The sequence below is a fragment of the Colossoma macropomum genome, unplaced genomic scaffold (assembly GCF_904425465.1).
Source record: "Colossoma macropomum unplaced genomic scaffold, Colossoma_macropomum, whole genome shotgun sequence".
In the NCBI taxonomy this organism is placed as follows: domain Eukaryota; kingdom Metazoa; phylum Chordata; class Actinopteri; order Characiformes; family Serrasalmidae; genus Colossoma; species Colossoma macropomum.
Genome location: NW_023494810.1, coordinates 9,861,708 through 9,878,841, shown reverse-complemented (window position 1 = coordinate 9,878,841; position 17,134 = coordinate 9,861,708). Strand labels below are relative to the sequence as shown.

Here is a 17,134-nt window from a genome sequence, read left to right as displayed (position 1 = left end):
GTTGGTTCTTTCTAGAGAAGGGCGCTTTGAGGAAATGGCTGTGCTCCAATTGGCCTACTTCTTTAATGTACAGCCTACTTTTGCACCGGTCAGCTCACTGGAAGGCTAACTCGTATAGCGTGCTAATATAAACAAGTTGTAAAACACAAATTTTGTTCTCTTACAAAAATCTAATTGTACTGGAGCACATAAGCAGAAGCTGCCAGAACACGTCCACATTCCATCTGGGCTACAGCTACGCAGATTGGAGCGCAGCCCACAGCGGATTGGAACACAACAAAGCAGCAGCTGTGAGCCTTCTGCCCCTCTAGTGCCCTAAGTAGGCTGCAGTTAGCCCGTTTGGACCGCACTGCCTGGTATCACTCTATTTATATCTGCCTGGAGGTGTCGAGTTTCCCAGCTTGCTCTACGCCGCTGAGCGTCCCTGTCAGCGCCCGTTATGTCAGTGCAGTAAAGTTTTCCTTCTCTTTTTATCGAAGTCCGAAGAACAGCTTTGTTTCTCGTTGTTAGTGTGTGGGAAAAAAGTGAAAATGTCGAATGTCACCTATCACATTTCCAACCTGTTGGAAAAAATGACATCCACTGACAAAGATTTTCGGTAAGACAGCCTGCATGCTGGACTCATGACTAATATTTGTAAAAATAGGACGTTAATGGAAAGTCACACGACTGTTTTTTAACAACTTATGTACTTTTTTCACTGTTAGTGCTGATTTTCTCTGAAAAGCAGCCTAGTTTACTGTGTTACAGGCCTCCAAGTTTACTGTTGTTGCTTCGTCATTGTCTGTGGAAAAAGCCACTCAGTGTCCCAACAGGTGAAATGGTGAAATCTGGATTATGGATATGGCTATTCTGTGGATACTCTAAACACATATGTCCTTTCAGTTGAGGGGGCGCCGTCCTTTACTGTCCCATGTTGTGATTTTATCTCTATTGTAAATTATTATGCATTTGTTTATGGTCTGATAGCCTGTTCCACAGGCATGACCGATATATAACTACATACTTACTATGTAGTTCTATAACTACAAAAAATCATTTTGTTAAGAAAAATTCTAATTTTAGTGACCAAAGAAGAGGAGAAAAAGGAATAATTGGTCACCATCACCCTGACCGCACTAATGCTCTTGGGGCTGAGTGCAATCAAAACCTCACAGCAATGTTCCGACTTCTGGTGTAAAGCCTTCCCAGAAGAGTAGAGGCTGTTACTGCAGCAAGGAACAAACTCACTATTAATACCTTTCATTTCAGAAGACATGCTGGGTGAGCAGGTGTCTACAAACTTGGTGAAATGGTGAAATTTGCACTATGGAGGTGGCTATTGTGTGGATATTTGAAGCATGTGTATTGTCCATTAATGGGGCACCATCTTTGACCGTCCCATGTTGTGATTGTCTGATAGTCTGTTCTACCTGTATGGCACGAGTATGATTATAATATGCCTATAACTACATAATAAAGTAATTTTGCCCAGAACAGCTATAATTTAGTAACTAGATTAGTCTTTATACCTGGTTAACTCATTGCAGACTGTTGCTAGACCTGTTTCACTCTCATTAGGTTTATGGCCACCAATGATCTGATGATGGAGCTGCAGAAAGATTCCATAAAGCTTGATGAGGACAGTGAGAGGAAGGTGGTGACCATGCTGCTGAAACTTCTGGAGGACAAAAACGGCGAAGTTCAGAACCTTGCGGTCAAATGGTAGGCAAGTTCTTAGTCGACTTTGCCAAATTAGGCTTAATAACAATGGTATAATTCAGAAGTTGTACATATTCAAGTGCATCATGCATTATATTTCCAAAAGCATCCAGACACAAAGCCAGATCAGGCCCACAACACAATCTTCTCCGGCTCGCAAAAGTATTTTAATTTTCACAACGTGCACTACAGTCCCCAGCATGCCCTGCAACGTAATATGTGCTCTGACTCTCCTAACCCAACAACAGTCTATGGGACAGTGGTTATGCCTCAGTTCTACAAAATTCCACACCAGTTAAATCACCAAACACACTCGCTGCATTTCAGCTGCAGTTCAACCAATTTAAGCGCTTAACATCAGCTCAGCAGCTCAGAAACTGAGCCCAAGAACTAATGAACCTGCAGTATAGAAAAGATGCCAGGTGTGTAGTTCAAGCAAACAGGTATGTTTAAAAGGCTGAGCTCCTGGAAGCATTTAAATGTTGTCAAGGTCTGTTACAAGTGCCTGTATTTTGCTGTTGAAATAGCGGCATATTTTGAATAAAAAATGTCCAGTTTGGGTTATAGTAAAATGTTAATTAAAAATGAAATAAAAACATAGTGTTTACTGGCCCACAGATTTGCTGAGATTTTTAATGTGGTTTTCTCAGTGGCAGTTTGCACTACACCATGCCAACATGCGTATAAGGTCACCATACCCAGTGCCAAACATTATCTAGGCATGTTTTAAACCCCCATCATGGAGTGATGGAGCTCTGTCCAATACCTTTGGGATAAGCTGAGTGGCTTATGATCCAGAGCTAATCATCCATCATCAGAACCTGACTACATTCTTGCGGCTGAATGCACTCAAACCCTCAGACCAATGTTCCAGCATCTAGTGTAAAGCCTTCCCAGAAGAGTAGAGGCTGTTACTGCAGCAAAGGAGGATAAACTCTCTATTAATACACTTCATGTAAAGGTTTGAACACCGCAGCCAAGTTACATGTTTTGTTTTCGTTTATGTCAAAATAAGTTAACACATCCCCTACAGGGAACTCAAATATGGCATTTTCTGCATTATTTTAGTGCAGTTTCTGTGCGTTTGATGAATTTAAAATATTGTAAAAGAAAAAACCGTGAAATATAAAAAGTGCCGTAATAATTTTTGCATAGGCCACATTTTGTTTTATTCTTCAAATATGTAAAATTCAGCAAATAAACAGTAGTTATGCATTAAAATGTGCAGAATTGTGTTCTCTATAGAGGAAATGTGACCCAAAAAAAACTAAAAACATACAAAACAACAGGCCATTTGACCAGGGGTGCCTAAATTTTTGCACACAACTGTATAGCGTGTTTGGATGCAAAATAAATTACAATTGATTCCACAGATAAAAACTGTGACTTATTCATGACCTGTGCAGTCTAGGTCCTCTTGTGAGCAAAGTGAAGGAATATCAGGTGGAGACCATGGTGGACACTCTGTGCTCCAACATGGTGTCCGACAAAGAGCAGCTCCGAGACATTTCCAGCATGGGCCTGAAGACAGTTATCGCAGAGCTGCCCCCAGCATCCGCAGGTAAAATGTCAGCAGGTGTGATAGTAAAATGTAGCAGTATTTTATCATATGTTCTATGATACGTTTACAGTTTAATTTAAAGATCATTTGACTAAACAGATTTCCAACAGACTGTATATGTTCTGTTATAGCATTTTTACTGACCTCTGTTTTTAAGGTTTGTGTCTGACGGCTAACGTTTGTAAAAAGATCACGTCCCAGTTGATCGGTGCCATGGGGAAGCAGGACGATGTGTCTGTGCAACTGGAAGCCCTGGACATTCTCTCTGATATGCTGGGAAGGTGTGTGTCTTATATTCATTAAAGCATTTTCATCTCAGTCTCAGAGCCGGTTCACGTTTGTGCCGTATTCGGGCTCATAAGGCACCTGACTCAGGTATAGTGACCATCAGCAGCTCCTATTTACATTGTTCAGATGAGTTGGGGGCTGCAGTCATAGATATATATATATCTAGATGCCACGTTGGGTCCAGCCAGGCACGTCAATGGTGCCGCCAGTTTGGGGCGGTCAAAATCACTGCTGGACTGCATTCAGTACCATTACAGAGCGGCAGTTTAAGAGAGATACTGTCCGCAATTATACTATTTCAAGAATACTGCATTCAGAAAATGGGATATGATCATATAACGGAGGGAATGCAGCGATCCACGCTCATGTTTGTGTGATGCGTATTGTTTGTGTGATGTTTACGTGTAGATATGGCCGTGTGGTTGGTGAGGCACAAAAACCTGTTGATATGATGGTTTTTCCTCTGGTTTTATATTAAGCTTATTTCATTTAATAGTCTATTTAGGGGATCATGATGTAGTAGTTATTAATTTACAATCATGGTTAAAGCTCTGTAGCTGGGTAAGTTATATCATTCCTTAATCTGTGTAGATATTCATAATAGATTAACGTTAGCACCTTCTTACACGAACCTGAGATTAGCTTCTTATTCACCAGCTTCTTCTTCAAATTTTCCCATTCCACCTGAAATGGTGCAGCTTTAGGCACCAGAAAGTGACTGCTGCACCATTTAAGGTGGAACGGGAAAACTCGAACAAGAAGCTGGCGAATAGGAAGCCAACTTTAGCTTCGTCGTTCTTACTGTGTTTTGTTGGGGGGTATTTCGTTTTTATGTGTATTAAGATTAGAAGTGTGTGAGATTGTGCGCCGTGTTGGAGCGGTCAAGATCCGCTTGTGAACAAATTCACTTGTATTGAGTGGCGATGAGTCTCAGGATTAAATCAGCCACAACTTCCTTATTACTCAACCAATTTTCACCAAATTTGTTTTGTTATAATCCTCAGACACAGATTAATCAAGGCTGTACGGACTGCTCTCGGTAGCTTTTATTTCTTTAATAATTGATCGTGCTAATTAGCCGTCTGTACCAGCAGGAAAGTGTTCAGTCTGAAGCTGACATTAAACACCGAGTTTAGCACAAGCTCTGGTAGAAACACAATCAGCAAATCCATCAAAATGTGAATCACTTTTAATCTTAATATACATAAAAATTAAATTAACCCCCCAAAACACAGTAAGAAGGATGAAGCTAAAGTTAGCTTCCTATTTGCCAGCTTCTTGTTCGAGTTTTCACTTTCTGGTGCTTGAAGCTGCACCATTTAAGGTGGAACGGGCAAATTCTAACAAGATGTTGGCTGATGTACCATTTAAGGTGGAGAGGGTAAATTCGAGAAGATCCTGGCAAATAAGAAGCTGACTTCAGATTTATGTAAGAAAGTGCTAACATTAATCTATTATGAATATCTACACGGATTGAAAATACTATAACTTACCTAGCTATAAAGCATTAACCATCATTGTAAATAAATAACATAGACTATTAAATGAAATAAGCTTAATATAAAACCAGAGGGAAAACAATCACATCAACAGGTTTTCTGTGCATCACCAACCACACGACCATTTCTACACATAAACATCACACAGACATGAGTGTGGATTGCTGTGTTCCCTCCGTTATATGATCCTTTTCCACTTTCTCAGTGCAATATTCTTGAAATAGTATAATTATGGACAGTACCTTTCTTAAACCGCCGCTCTGTAATGGTCCTGAATGCAGTCCAGCAGCGACGTTGATCGTTGACATGCCTGGCTGGACCCAACGTGGCATCTAGGTATGTCTATAGTTTCCGTTACTCGTTAGCTACATTAGCTTAGTAGGTCCAAGTCTTCGGAATAGCTACTACTATTGTTTTTTTGCCATGCAACATACTTCTGGGACATAGTTAAGTGTGTGATGATTTAGGCTTGTAGTTTGCACAGTGCTACTTGGTGGGCTATCTTCCATATAGCTACTTTAGCTTGGTACATTAGCTCAGCTAGATTTGGGTTGAGAAGAAAACTGTAAATGGGATTTTTCATTACAGTAACATTTCACCCTTGTAGGCTCAGCAGTACACTGGTCAGCTTTCACCAGTCCATCCTGACCAGTCTGCTCCCCCAGCTGACCAGCCCACGCATGGCAGTCAGGAAACGTGCCATCATGGCGCTGGGTCATCTGGTGCCCAGCTGCAGCCCTGCACTCTTCACCCAGCTTGCTGAACACCTCATGAAGGAACTGTCCCGGGGGGCACCTGGGGCTAATACACGCACCTACATCCAGTGCCTGACCACCATCACCCGCCAAGGAGGGCACAGAGTTGGTGAGGCTGAGCTTCGTTTTCTGTCGTATGTACAAGTCCGTATAAAATTTTGTCACCTATATCAGTTTTAAAAGGGCTAAACATTTTGATAACCTATAGGTCGATATAGTTTTTATAGTCAGTATAGTTTCTGGTATTTTATTTTCCCCGCTGAGCCCACATACAACATTTTTATGTGTCCATTTTTCAAGTTCCCTTTATCTCTCAGAATTTAACAGGCAGTTTTAAACAAGGTGGCCAGAAGATGGCAGCAATATAAAAATAAGGACTGTGATAACCAGAGTGTGAAGAATGGGTTGAGTTATTTAAAAATACATCCTATACAGAGAACACACAAATTTTAGTGCACACTTTAGATTTATTTGCTGAATTTAACAAACTGGAGTTTAACATAAAATATAAAATGTGCCATAACATTTGCACAGGCCACATTTTACATTTTTTTTCCAATATGTCATATTCAAATAAACTGCAACTGTGCATTAAAATGTGCAGAAGCGAGTTCTCTGTAGAGGATATTAACTTGTTCTCAGTTAAAAAACATCATGTAATTTGACTAGGGCGCCCAAACTTTTGAATAGTGCAGAAGGTAATCACAGCCTTTTTGTTAAATAAAAAAAAAATCATTGGTGGTTTTTGCATGAAGTCTTGTCAACTACTTTTTAAGTTTTGGAATCAATTGTAATAATAAATAATTTTATTTTATTCAGAAGAACTTTTACTTAATTAATACCAATAACATGCACAACATTGTAGACCAGACACTAAAGAGTGTTTTAGAGGCTTTATACAACATTTACATTTTTTTCAGAGCCACAAGACTGGTTAGCCTCTTAAATGCTAAGACTTTTATTACATCCTCAAGCTTATTATTGACTAATTGCATGGAAAACATTGTAATATTCTTTAGTTACAGGAGTGAGAAATGTAAGCCTGGAAGTGATGGCAGTTCTGCAGATCTTAAGAGGGAAAACAATTATTAATACACTATAATTGTCAAATTATTGAAATGTATGTGCCTAAGATTTGATCACCAGGCATTCTTGATCATTTTATTATCAAATCAACATGTATGCATATCTTAGGTGAGCACCTGGAGAGGATTATCCCGATGATGGTGAAGTTCTGTAATGTGGAGGATGATGAATTGAGGGAGAACTGCTTTCAGGCCTTTGAAGCCTTCGTTCGCAGGTAAATCTTTTGATCTAAGCCCACGTGAAGACATTTCTTCTGAATTATATTTACATATAGTTTATATTGCACCATAAAAACGAAAAATTTGTGTCGTTTTTTTGGAAGATGCCCGAAGGAAATGTCTCCTCACATCCCCACGGTAATTAAGCTGTGCCTGAAGTATGTAACCCATGACCCCAACTACAACTATGATGCTGAAGAAGACCAGGAGGACTCCATGGACCTTGAGAATGGAGAGGATGAGGACCAGGGTACCACTTTTAACTCATTCTAAGTGTATCCTAATCACTTCTATGGCAAAACACTGTGATTATAAGTACTGTGATAATCACTGGTCGAATGTCAAGTTGAAGGGTGGGTTCCGATAACTGGGGGGTGGAAGTGGGGGGCACTCCAAATACATCTTAGGCACCTTGGTGTGTAAATCTCAAATATGGATAGAATTAAAATATAAGTAATAGACAATACCCTTAATTCTAAGTGTAACTAATGTAATGGATTCAATCCAAAGGGGACGGAGTGGTGTTAGCGGGGTAGCAGTTTTGCGAAGGGGTTCATTTTTGTCGTTTTACTTTAACATCCTTTTCGGCACCCCCTCGAATCAAGACCTTGATCACATACTTTTTCACATTAGGAGACTGCTCATCAAGAATCAAGGCTCATATAGACTGAATTGCCAGTTTATTTGTCATACCTGTTTTGTAATTATCTTGTAATTACCTTGTAATAAATTCCCTTCTATCAGAAACACCTACCATGTAGGTGCACTTTGTAGATTTACAATTATAGACTGTAATTACAGGCTGCAGACTGTGTCAGCCTCCCTCTGCCACATACATCAATGGAAAGGGACCACTACATTTTTTGCCTCTACAAATGTCAGTGTCACTGCTAGGTTGAGAGTGGTCCACTGGCCAAAAGGATGACCAAGACAAAGTATGCATGGCGTGCATGAGCTTGTAGGTGTGGACCTTGGTACACCTACAAAGTGAATCAAGTCAGAGAGCACTGTTCATTTATTAATTTCCTGTCAAAATGGACATCGGGTACTTCAAGTTATTCCTTTTTGAGACTCAGGAAAAAAGCTGAAAACATATATTTCATGGAAAATTCTACAGAAGCCGCAACAACTAAATATAATATGTTTCAGTATTTTATGTGTCCACACTTTGCCTTCGTTGCAGCCTCCATTCTTTTCAGGAGACTTTCTTTTTCAAGGAAATCTACAGGGATATTTTTCCACACCTCCAAAGTTCAGTCTCAGAAGTTGGTTGAATTTTTGACTTTTCACAAGTAATTTTAATTACAAATTTAGACTCATTATGGTTCTTCAAGGGTTCTTTAGTAAAGAAAATGGTTCTGTATAGAACCGTGAACACTCAAAGAACCCTGCATGATTAAAGTGTTCTTTGCAACAAGGAATGATTCTTCAGTCTGATGGAGAATGTGCTGCAGATGGTTCTATATAGAACCTTTTTGAAAAGGTTTTATATAGCAGTCCAATAGGTTCTTTCATTGTCACAAGCCTGACATCGTAACAGTAGAAGAACCCTTTTTGGTGCTGTTCAAAAAAGTTCTGTATAGAACCATCTACAGCACGTTCTCCATCAATCTGAAGAACACTGTCACCATGCAGAGAACCCTTTAATCATGGAAAGGGTCCTTTGAATGTTCGTGATTCTATACAGGAACATTTTCTTTACTAAAGAACCCTTGAAGTACCATCATTTTTATTCATTTATTAACCATCATTTTATTTATTTTACATTATTCCCACAATATGTTTCAGATAAACAAACAATTGTGCATTTAAATATCACCTTTGTGATGATTTCATGTCATCATAGCGTTTTCACATCATTTTTTTTTTGCATGTGTGCAGGATTCCAGTGAAAGGGATGTGAGATTATTCCAATGGATCGTAATCTCCCTGCCGAACTTCTTTTATTCTGCAGAATCTGATGACGAATACAGTGACGATGACGACATGAGCTGGAAGGTGAGGCGCTCGTCTGTGAAGTGTCTGGAAGCGGTGATCAGTAGCCGGAGGGACCTACTGGTGGAGCTTTATGGCTCTGTGTGCCCAACCCTGGTGTCACGCTTCAAGGAACGAGAGGAGAATGTAAAGTCAGACATTTTTCTGGCCTTTGTGGCTTTAGTGAGGCAGACTAAACCCCCCCATGGCTCCGCCTTGGATCCTGGAGCTAAAGAGGACCCAGCAGTCACCCTCCTGAAGAAACAGGTATAGGCACAGTCAGACATAAATCATCACACTGTAATTAAGGCCATTTCAGTCACTAAATGATCCGTGAAAGTGGGAATTCCTCTGATTTCTGAATAATTTCTGACTAATAAATTGTAAGCAAAGTCATTCAGAGTGGTTTGATGTGAAGTGCTTCATTTTAGAGAAACTTGCCAAGTCAGGCTCAACAGCCACTGATAATGTTAGCAGATGTTCCTTTGTTTGTGTCTTAGTCACTTAGAATGTGTCTTTGTTGTATAGTTGCATGCAAAAGTTTTGGCACCCCTAGTCAAATGATCTGTTTTGTTGATTTTTTTAAGTAAAAAAAGTTAACACACCCTCTACAGCCCATGTGTCAAACACAAGGCCTGCAGGCCAACTCAGACCCGTGGCGCAATCCTATTCGGCCTGCAAAAGTATTTTCATTTTCTATTAATATTGGCTCATTTTACCATGAGCTGCACTAGAGTTCCCGGCATGCACTGCAACGTGACGTATGCTCCCACCCCCTCCCCAACAATGATCTATGGGACAGCACCACAAAATGATGCCAGGTGTCTAGTTCAAACGAATGGGCAGTTTTAAAAAATGTACTGTCCACTGGGAACATATTAAGAGGTTTAACAGTTTTATGAATATATATATATATATATATATATATATATATATATATATGATTAATAAATAATAACTAATAATAAATAACTCATCAATTAAAAAAACCTGAATAAATCAGTATTCAGTGCCTGTTTTTGCTGTAATTTTGTGACATTTTGAATAAACAGTGTCCAGTTGGGGTCATGGCAAAATGTTAAGTAAAAATAAAACCTTTTGCCTAATGTAGATGTAAATACTCTAGAACTGATGCTGACATTCTGTCACTAATTCGTTAATTAGTTTCGTAACTAATGTGCTTCTGTAGAGCCAAATTCACTTACATTGTGTCACTGTCCAATTACTTATGGGCTGTCCTGTGTGGATAATAAGGGCTTTCGGTTAATCTTTATAATGAAGTGGATCACAGCAACTTCCTGTATATGTTGAGATGTAGATTACATTTCTAAAATCAGATGTTTCTTGCATTTCTAGGTTCCCACAGTGATAAAGGCCCTACACAAACAACTGAAGGAGAAAAGCATGAAGTCCAGGCAGGGCTGTTTCAATATACTAACAGAGATGGCCAATGTGCTTCCTGGAGCACTAGGGGAACACATTCCTAACCTCATTCCAGGTAAGAATCCTGTTCATTATAAATGATCACAGTTCATGTACGGGTGTGAACCAATACTTGGTATTCTTCTCAGAATACATGTATATACAAACAAATGTATATTTATATCTACAAATAATATTTGCAGCCTTATTACATGCATTAGGTGGCATGTAATGTATGTTAACTTGAAAAAACCTGGACAAAATAATTGTATTATGGTACTGCAGTTTCACTTACACAAAGTGCAAATCAGTTTGGTTTAGATATAAAGCTTTAGGGTATGTGCAAGCGGTTGACTGGCTTGTGACTGGCTAATCCATTCCACTGTCATGCAGTTTTGCTTCTAGGCAACAAACATATTTCTGCAAATTCTCATAGCAAAAAGAATTGATACTGAATGTTAAAAAAGAGGTTAAAATGTGCACAATAAGAGATATTATGACCAAGCATATGCCCTGTATTGACGTACTCATCTCTTCCCTTTACTGTTAAGGCTATCATTGTCTTTGAATAAGTATAACGTTATTGTAAAGTGAGGAAAATTAGTTTGTTGCCCTGAGGCAACATTGTGCAATAGAGGGGTTAATAAAGACCTACATCTACAGCACTTGTGTGTTCTAACTCATAATAATGACACTTTCTTCAAGTACATTTTAAAGATCAGATCATTTTTTGCATTGCATTGGACTCTCCTTGATGTGGTCTACCATTAGCGTGGATGCTAGTAAACCACGTTTACTATATTTGCTAATTCTGAGCTAAAAAGCCATTGTCAGCATCTGTCAGAGATTTGTAAACACATTTTAGATGCATAAGTGCATCTTTCTCAGATTCAGTGTTGAAAAATGCAAAACAAATTGTGGAATCACACACATCATTATCCATAAAACAGAATTAAACATAGAGAAATAAAAACACGACAGGGAAGAAAACTAAAAAGAAAAGGAAAAAGGCAAAAGGAGTAAGCCAACAACGGGTATAGACAATCCACAGTGCTCGGCAATCGAAGCATTTATTGTAAACTGAAAGAGCAGTTGAGCTACTGTGCTAAAATGTCTGCATTTTATTCAATTACATTGAATTTATGCAATTTTTGCATTCATATCCCTCTACTAATAAATATTACACTTGTTTTTAATGCTAATCCAGATGCATTTAGTCCAATGTTATACACTTTATAAATATTTCTGTATCAATATCGGCAGATACATACATGAAAAATATCAGCATCTGCCTACAATCCATATCAGTGCATCCCTAATTTAATGGTAAATATAATAATTCTTGCATCCCTCATAAAGACACATTCTTTCTATAGGCATTGTGTACTCCCTCACTGACAAGTCCACCTCCTCAAACATGAAGATCGACGCTCTTGCCTTCCTTCACGTCCTCCTGTCTAGCCACACCCCAGAGGTCTTTCACCCACACATCAAAGTCATTCTACCCCCTGTAATTCACTGTGTCGAAGACCCTTTCTATAAAATCACATCGGAAGCCCTCCAAGTGACCCAGCAGATGGTGAAGTTGATGCGACCCCTGGAGAAACAGTCCTCTTTTGATGTAAAGCCCTATGTGAAAGATGTGTTCAGTAGCACCTTGAAGCGGTTAAAAGCAGCAGATATTGACCAGGAAGTGAAGGAGAGGGCCATCTCCTGTATGGGCCACATTGTTGGTCACTTAGGTGACCAGCTGGGTGGAGACCTGCAGCCCACCCTGCAGATCTTTTTGGAAAGACTAAAGAACGAAATCACCAGGCTCACTGCTGTGAAGACCTTGTGCCTTGTTGCCGCATCTCCACTTAAGATTGACCTAAGGCCTATCTTGACAGAAGGGATCCCAATTCTAGGATCTTTCTTACGAAAGAACCAGCGTGCCCTTAAGCTGAACACACTGACGGCCCTAAACATCATTGTTACGAACTACAGCGACTGTTTCAAGCCTGCTATGCTCGAGTCTGTGTTGAATGAGTTACCTGCTTTGATTCAGGAGAGTGATATGCACATATCCCAAGTGGCTATCATGCTTCTGACCTGCATGGCCAAAGTTTGCCCATCTTCTTTAGCCAAGATAGGAGGAACTATCTTGCCTGAAGTGCTCCACCTGGTGCATTCTCCATTACTGCAAGGAGGTGCTCTTTGTTCCATAGTGGAGTTCTTCCAGGCCCTCGTGTTGACCAAGGCCAGCAATACAGGCTACAGTGATCTCATGAAAGCTTTGACCGGTCCTTTCTATAAGGCTAAATCGTCTGACTCCATGTCGGTGCATAGGCAGTCCTACTACTCAGTGGCAAAGTGTGTGGCAGCGTTGTCCTCTGCATGTCCCAAGGAAGCTTCTGGAACAGTCACCAACCTCATCCAAGAGGTGAAGAACCAGAGGACGTCAGAATCGGTGAGAATCCTGTCCTTCCTTTGCCTTGGAGAAGTGGGGCGTACTACAAATCTGGGAGGGCACAAGGAGCTGAAGACGGTCATCATGGAGGCCTTTAGCTCCCCTAATGAAGAAGTGAAGTCTGCAGCATCGTGCGCCCTTGGCAACATCTGTGTGGGAAATCTAGAAGAGTACCTGCCATTCCTACTGAAGGAGATCGGTGGTCAACCTAAGAGACAATACCTGCTTCTCCATTCCCTCAAGGAAGTGATTAGTGCTTTGTCAGCTGAGAGTCTCAAGCCTCATGTGGAGAACATCTGGACACTGCTTTTCAAGAACTGTGAGTGCGCTGAAGAAGGCACTCGTAATGTTGTGGCAGAATGTCTCGGCAAACTCACGTTGGTAAACCCATCTCAGCTTCTACCTAGGCTAAAGAAGCAGTTATCTTCAGGTAAGGAGCTGCAACCAAACCATATCTCAATCATATTTTCATTTTTGTCCTGGGCTAGTGTTCCTCTGGTCCTTGGGGGGGCAATCCGATGGTCAACCTCTAAAGTCCTGTCCCAAATAGCACCCCAAGCCTTCCAGTCCTCCTCCAAAGCCACACATAGGTGACATCATCGACTTGTTCTAGCTTTAAAAGTGTGCATTTGGGACAGAGTCATGCAAGCTATTCGGCTCTGCCTGTGAGAGATAATGTCATTGGTGGAACCTATTTTTTCAAACAGGTCAATAGCTTACAAAATTAATAAACAAAGGAATTTTAAGTCACATCTATATATCATCTCCACCATATTGATCAGACAGCTGTAAATAAAACCACCTCTGATTGATCCCCACTTGTATTTCAAGTAATTTTGGGTAAGAGATGAGAAAAGGGACATCCTGTGGCAGGGGTTTCCAATCCCAGTCCCGATGACCTCATGCTCATGTTCAATCAGGTGTGATGACTGAGATCGGGAACATTATGGCCTTGTGGCCCTCATGTGCAAATGGTGGCAGTGCTTAAGTCGTTTTGCACTCACCTCTTACTAGGTATGCAGTGTTCTTAATGAACTGGTTCAGCTGTGGTGGGCCCCATGGACTGGGTTGAGAAACTCTGTCAGCAGGTCCCAAGGGGGTGTTGACAGAGTTGGTAGCGATTGAGATCAATGCATTCAAGTGCAAAAACTGAAGAACATTCAGTGTTTTGTAAATCTGTTGTTTTAGGTTCCTCTCTTGCCCGCAGTACTGTTGTGACAGCTGTGAAATTCACCATCGTAGACCATCCTGTGCCCATAGACTCACTTCTTAAGGAATGCATAGGTAAAACCTTTCAGTTTTAAGTTACATTTGTGGTAATTGTTTTAAAATCAGTAACATTTTAAGAATTATTGTTTATCTGTATTATGTAACCTAGCATTCAAAAGTTTAGATGACTTTAATAATATAAAACTAATTTGGTTGCAGACAAATGTATTAAATGATCCTAATATGCTAGTCTTGTTGAACTAGTAAATATAAATAGTAGGACACTAGATAGCTATAAATAAAAAGTAGGTGTAGAATTGATGAAGTCATTCTAAATTGACTGAGAAAGGTGTGTAACATCTACAATTAAGTTAGAATAAAGTTAACATACAAAATTATTTATAAAGTGGAGATCAAAACTCAAGACAGATAAAATGCAAAAAAAAGCAAATAGTAGTTCATTTAGCATTGTATCCACTTCTTGACATAATTATTCAATAAAACAAAAACTTTTTGATGAATAGTTTGTGATATTCAAATCCACATTTTATAAGTTATTGTGTACAAAGTAACAGAAATTATAAATATGGCAAGTGATTCCAAACTTTAAAACTCTAAACATAAGTCAGCCTCAAATTATTATAAAGAATCAAGTTCATTTACAGGAATTGATTTCATTTCTATGTCATAACCGTAGCTGCATGTGACCGAATTTGCCATATCTGCTCTAAAAGGTGACTTCCTGAAAACCATCCAAGATCCTGACCTCAATGTGCGACGTGTTGCCCTGGTGATGTTCAACTCAGCCGCTCACAATAAACCTGGTCTGATTCGTGGTCTCCTGACTGCAGTTCTGCCCAAGCTCTACAGTGAAACCCAGATCAGAAAAGACCTCATCCGCGAGGTAGCCTACACTGCATGCTGTTTCCTGATAACCCATTTACTAATGAAAATGGTAACATGACCAATTTGGTCATTTAGATATGGTTTGTGGCCAAGTGGATCTAGATCTGGGTAAACATCACTTATAGAAGCATGGAGACGACTGTAGAAGCTGGTCTGCTTATTTCCAAATCTCAGTCTAATGAATTGAATGCAGTGTTTTCCAGAGCTGATGTATTATGATACTGTTTGACGTTTCAGGTAGAGATGGGTCCCTTTAAGCACACAGTGGATGATGGGTTAGATGTGCGTAAAGCTGCCTTTGAGTGCATGTACACTCTGCTGGACAGCTGTCTGGATTGCCTGGACATTTTTGAATTCCTCAACCATGTGGAGGAAGGTCTAAAAGATCACTATGACATTAGAGTAAGTGTGCAGACTGACCACTTGTGAATGTGATTCATTTGATCAAACCATTTAGGAAACAAAAAAAGGTCTTAAAAATCTGTTTATGCTGTGATTCACTTCCCCGTCAGCTTTGAAATACAGACTGTTAAAGGCGTTACTGTAATTATGATCTCGCCATTCATGTCTTTGAATAGTTTACCAGTTCATTTATATTAATGATGTTCAAAAAGGCATGAAGACTTTAGAAAACAAAGGAGTGATGTTAGTTGTTGGTTAGTAACCCTTATAAAATGACTGCAAACTATCATGACATAGTACAGAGAACCCTACCAGTGTTATCAGAAACTTTTTTGGCAATGCTGCAAAGAACATTCGGTTCTGTTAAGCTGAATTTGCAGTCATGTAAAGGTGTAGTACTCTTAAAATTCAGCAGCCATTCTGTGATGAACTATAGTTAAGCTCTCAACAGTTTTTGGTGTGGGATATGTGACTGGTACAACTGTAACGTGTTGCAATATTCATATTTTATAAATGTGCTTACATTTACAATTATATTTGCTGTTCAGTTCTTTCAGCTATACATATTGAATAGATGTACTTCAGTACTTGATTATATCTGTACTTATCTCCCATTGCACATCCTTTATACTGCTTGCAGATTGTTTTTGTATTGTCTGTTATGTTTATACAGTTTCCTTCATATTTATTTTATTGGATTTAATTTTATGTTGACACTTATACAAAAATAAACTCCTTGTAAATCTGATACTTTGAAATGAAAGGTTCTGATTCTGGGGTCATTTTTAAGCAACAGGGGAAAAACATTTTATCTAAAATTATATTTCCACTATTTAATTTTGTTCACTAAACTTAAAATAAGCAGATATTTTTCAGTGTTTTATGACTGACCCGTCCTGTCTTTCAGATGTTAACCTTCATAATGCTGGCCAGGCTTGCCTCTTTGTCTCCAGCTGCTGTGGTACAGAGACTGGAGAGGCTAGTGGAGCCTCTTAGAGCCACATGCACTACAAAGGTAAGGCTTCTGTTGGAAGCTGGCCAGATGTTTTACTTTAGCTACGCTTGAGGTCAAACTGCTTCATAACCTTAGTTCACCACAAACGTGAGTTTGCTGCACCGACTGTCCTTCTCTGAATGTTCAGGTAAAGGCCGGCTCAGTGAAGCAGGAGTTCGAGAAGCAAGAGGAGCTGAGGCGCTCAGCTATGCGTGCAGTGGCTGCGCTTCTGTCCATCAGTGAAGTAGAGAAGAGTCCGGTCATGGCAGATTTCGTCAACCAGATCAGAACGAACGCAGAGATGGCTACCATCTTCGAAAGTGTTCAGGGAGACCCCATATCAGGGGCTGTGGAGTCAATGGACACCAGCTAGGACTCGCAGTTCGGATCTGCTTACTGTGTGGTAACTGTTGGACTTCTGTAAATCATTAAATGTAGATTTACTGGGGCATGGATGATTAATAGTTTAAGCTTAATGCATTATTTTTATCAACATTATTCATTGGATAAGTTATGATAAGCCAGTTTTAGACTGCCGCAAGCCGGAATTAGTAGGTTTTAAACGTCTGAATTTTTAAAGCGTAGTCAATGAAGCACTGACCAATAAATATTCTGAAAAACAGTCTTGTATGTAATCTCAGCCACATAAACAGAAAGGCTATACAAAAAA

The 17,134-nt window shown here is 39.7% G+C and overlaps 1 protein-coding gene across 1 annotated transcript; it reads left to right on the top strand.

The window, feature by feature from the left end:
- Positions 1-530: 530 nt before the first annotated feature.
- On the top strand, positions 531-17,086 carry cand2 (cullin-associated and neddylation-dissociated 2 (putative)). Its single transcript, XM_036559348.1, has 15 exons — positions 531-598; positions 1,561-1,704; positions 3,108-3,262; positions 3,420-3,543; positions 5,657-5,913; positions 6,999-7,104; positions 7,213-7,358; positions 9,063-9,349; positions 10,439-10,580; positions 11,881-13,383; positions 14,142-14,237; positions 14,897-15,066; positions 15,306-15,470; positions 16,378-16,485; positions 16,613-17,086. The coding sequence occupies exons 1-15, from the start codon at positions 531-533 to the stop codon at positions 16,835-16,837; spliced, it is 3,696 nt and encodes a 1,231-aa protein (XP_036415241.1). The 3' UTR covers positions 16,838-17,086.
- The last annotated feature ends 48 nt before the right edge of the window (positions 17,087-17,134 follow it).

What these genes read in the sequence shown, in the direction of transcription:
- cand2 (XM_036559348.1), top strand. Translation starts at nt 531, where the DNA reads ATGTCGAATGTCACCTATCACATTTCCAACCTGTTGGAAAAAATGACA. An exon ending in GAAAAGACCTCATCCGCGAG is followed by an intron (nt 15,067 to 15,305) that starts GTAGCCTACACT and finishes TTGACGTTTCAG; the next exon opens with GTAGAGATGGGTCCCTTTAA. An exon ending in AAGATCACTATGACATTAGA is followed by an intron (nt 15,471 to 16,377) that starts GTAAGTGTGCAG and finishes CCTGTCTTTCAG; the next exon opens with ATGTTAACCTTCATAATGCT.